General features: G+C 42.9%; 1 protein-coding gene across 1 annotated transcript; it reads right to left on the reverse strand.

Annotated features, from left to right (window-relative positions):
* Positions 1-579: 579 nt before the first annotated feature.
* Positions 580-1,415, reverse strand: LOC124233281 (alpha-defensin 1-like). The gene is made up of 2 exons (XM_046650452.1): positions 1,241-1,415; positions 580-701 (listed from the first exon to the last, which is right to left on the reverse strand). Exons 1-2 carry the CDS (start codon positions 1,413-1,415, stop codon positions 580-582), a joined length of 297 nt encoding a protein of 98 aa, XP_046506408.1.
* Positions 1,416-3,899: the final 2,484 nt, after the last annotated feature.

The raw sequence follows: 3,899 nt of genomic DNA on the forward strand, positions 1-3,899 counted from the left end.
CTTTAGTCCTTCTATATTATTGATAAACTTACAAAACTATGCATCTATACTTTACACATCTGCCTAAATTAAGTAAAACATTTATATACATCAATGCCCTCCCACCCCTTAAATTTAAGGAAGTAGAGAACATAGCTCATTGGATCCACATTTCCTTGACCCAACAAGACCTTCTGGTACACTTCATAGTCACTTCCCTCTTTTGAGTATCATTAAGAATAAATCAAATTTTATAGATAAAAATGTTGTAATTAGTAATTAGTTTGATTTTTGCTGTTTTGTTATTGCAGCATGACGCTCAAATTGTGCAAGACTGGAATGCAAAGGCCAGTAAACTTAATGGAGACCTTTTTGGATGGAATTCTTTATATAAGTGAGCCACAGAAATAAGCCGTATGAAAAGGTAAAAAAAAAAAAAAAAAAAAGGGAGCGAAAAGAACAATACCAAACATACTGAGTTTAATGCTTAAAGTTTATTTAGGAGAGAGAAATAAAAAAAAGGTAGAAGCTACAAAGAGTAAAACGTTTTCCAGGTCTTCAAATGGAATATTATGCTGCTTTGGGTCTCAATCCTCAAGCTCAGCGAAGACAGCAGAGCTTGTATGCCTTGCCTTTTTTGCTTATACACATCCCAGAGCCACGCTCATGGCTAAGGCAGCTATTGGAGTGCCGGCAGGTGCAGGTAGGTGTTCCTGTAATCCCTAGAGAAAGAAGAGGATGGTCAGGCACAAGAAGAAGGAGAGAGGGAAGGAAGGTAGAGCCAGCCTTATCAAGATTTACTAAGGTGACATGTCTACTTACAATATAAAATGCCAGTCATGTTAGGGTGGTGAGAATTCAATTTTTTGTCGTAACTCACAAGAAATCTTACTGGCTGTGTGTTGGTCGTGCAGGATCATAATTTTTCTCTGATCTTCATCTGTCATGTATATGCTTATTTCCTATCCTTCTGAAGGATCCAACTCTCAAACTTAGAATTACCTATTCCTAACCTCCCCTCATCCACACATCCAATGTGAGCCCAGCTTCTACGTACCAAAGGCCTTGTAAGAGCCTGGTTAGTCTCTGCTGATGAAGCTGGTGCGTTGCACACGCCTATGTAGTGGATTCAAACCCTTTTATTCTCAAGGGGCCATTAAAGAGGCTCTCAATCCAATGTCTTCATTTTCTAGTGATTTTCTGGCTAGTTTGTGGCACCTTGGGACTGCCGACCCCCAAAGCAAGGTGGCTGGTGTCTCACCTTTTGAAGCTCCTCGAGCAGAGCGTTTATCCCCTGCAAAGGAGATAGTCATGTCCTGGACCTCGGCCCCAGGCTGGTCCTGGGCAGAAACTTGGTCATCTGCCTTTTCCAGGTTCTGAGTCTGGGCCTGGAGGGCCAAGAGTAGAAGGGCAGTGAGGAGGGCAAGAGTCCTCATGTCTGTGAGTCACCTGGAGTTCAGGGTCTGGATGGGAGAGCAGGAGCTTGTGTGGGTGGGGAGTCCAGACTCACCTGTATTTATCGGTCTGAGAGGAGGAGGCTCAGAGACACACAGCGCAGTGAGAGAAGGGGGGCATTTGCCTGGGGATGGGGCCCAGGCCACTGTGCCCTAAAGTTTCTCTGAAGCTTCTTTGTTCCAGGAGGTTTCAGCAAACACAAAGCTATATGTTTACTCTCTACACTTGTTTCAAGTTGATAATGATGAAAGGGAGTCTGGTGTCTTGTATGTTTCCCATCTGCTTGAATATGGACTTTTTAATGTTCAAAAAGGACAAGAAGTAGTGTTTTCATTCAAGAAGTTCAGGGAACTAACACATCTTCTCTTTGAATGGGGCTTTCTCATCTCTGGAGGTCTGGACCCTGGGCCGGACGTGGAACCCAATGGAGTGGAAGATTAATGGATCACAGGACTCAGGGGCATTACTGCCATAAGAAGGAGGCTTTGGTTCTGGGGTGAGTAGGCTCCTGGATGTGGAGAGGACAATGACTGGCAGACTCGGGGGGAATGAGCTCAGTGGGATTCTCCATAAAGTGTTGGTGAGACTAAAGCCAAAGAACAGATTCATTTCAAGAAGCCAGTATGATCTAAAGACATCACATAGAATGCACACCAGTTATTCCTCTTGACTTTGAGAGCCATCCAAACTTATGATACCTTATGACCCCCTTCTTGAATCCTTAATTTTATTTTTCAATTAAAATTTTGAATCCATGCACAAGGAACAAAATTCAAAAGGTAGAGGAGCAATGAGTGACAAATACTGTCTCTCCTCTCCCCGCCCCAGCCCTCAGCCTTCTCCAGGAAACCCCCACTGTTAACACATTATTAGGCAGCTTGCTTTTCTCACTAATGCTTTAGCAGGAACGCTTTTATATCAGCACACACAGAACTCTATCATTATTTTTAACAGCATTATACTATCCAACTGTTTTTGTATACCATCATTCAACTATCTTCTTATTGAAAAAACATTGTTAAATTGCTGCGATCTTGTGATTTCCAAACTTTTGCAGTTACAAGCAGGACTGCATTGAGTATCTTTTTATATATATATATCATCTTGCTCATAAGTGAATGCATCTTTTAGACAAATTTCCTGAAGTAGAATTGCTGGGTTGAAGAACACGTCTTGTACGTTTACAGGTGTTACTCCATTGTCCTCCATAAAGGCTGCCCCAACAGCACTCACACAAATACACCAGCCTGGATACTCCCCACCCACAATGGAGTGTGTTCTAGAAGCCCTGGGATGAGCCAGTTTCCATCCTCCTTTCTTCCTGCCTAGATATGGTTAGTGATGTGCTTGCTCAAAATACCTAATGTCCTAGACTTTCTCACAGCTCAGAGTTGCCCCCAAAGAGAGTTTTGACCAATGAAACATCATCACTAGAAGGGAACCCTTTTCCAGTAGTAAAATAAACCTTTGTTATTGCCTCACACCCTTTATTATGTTAACTTTCATCTTCTGCCTCTCTCTGCTTGGGTGACAGAAGCACTTGGACCTGCAGCAGCTGCGTTTTGACCAAAAATAAGATGGTTACTCCATGTGGACGCTGGAGCAGGTGCACACACGATGCTGGGACCATAAGGCCATAGTTGGGCCACCTCACCCCATCCTGGACTCCACACTTCCAGTTGTTGTGACCTGGGAAACACACACTATATTCTTTCTAAAGCCACAGTTTTCTGTGGGTTCCTGGTGTTTGTGGCTGAAAGCAGGCTGATCTGTGACTGAGGCTTTCTGTTCTTTCCCAATCTGAGAGGTGAGAAATGGGATCCCAGTGTCATCTTGGTACCCATTTCTCTCACGAATCAGAATCCACATGTTACCTGGTCTGAGAAGTATTTGTATTTCTTTTCCTTAAATGTCCTTTCTTTTTTGCCTGTTTTTGAAAGTGGAATTTTTGGCTCATTTATTCCTATTGCTTTGTAGGAACTCTTTGTAAATTCAGGAGAGGAGATTTTGTTCCCAAGTACTGGAAATTGTTTCCAGGGTTTGTCCTTCTGGCCTTTGTTTTTTTTTTTCTGCCAGGCAGAAACGTTGGACTTTGTCATTTAAAAAATTCTTTCATGATTTCTGAGTTTTGCGTCTTTCACACTTGCTTTTGTAAAACTTGGTCTTCCAGGTGTTAGTGCTTTTTTGGCACGAAAATAAATCCTCACATCTTGTGATATGAGACAGAGTGTCTGTCTAACCTGCTGCCCCCTCTCAGGGGAGCTGTACATTCCCAGTGGGGTTATCAGGATCCTTATAATTTTGAATTAGGAACGGTACATGTGGACATCCAGCAAGTAGATAGGACATATGGCCATGGGTGGAGTGCCAGATCACAGGAAGAACAAAAGGGCTTTAGGCAACAAGGGAGCTCTGTTTATTCCTCCTTCTCTTAGGTCCCTCTGTGCTGCATTCCCCAAATCATA

Source organism: Equus quagga, unplaced genomic scaffold (assembly GCF_021613505.1).
Source record: "Equus quagga isolate Etosha38 unplaced genomic scaffold, UCLA_HA_Equagga_1.0 182420_RagTag, whole genome shotgun sequence".
Taxonomy (NCBI): Eukaryota; Metazoa; Chordata; class Mammalia; order Perissodactyla; family Equidae; genus Equus; species Equus quagga.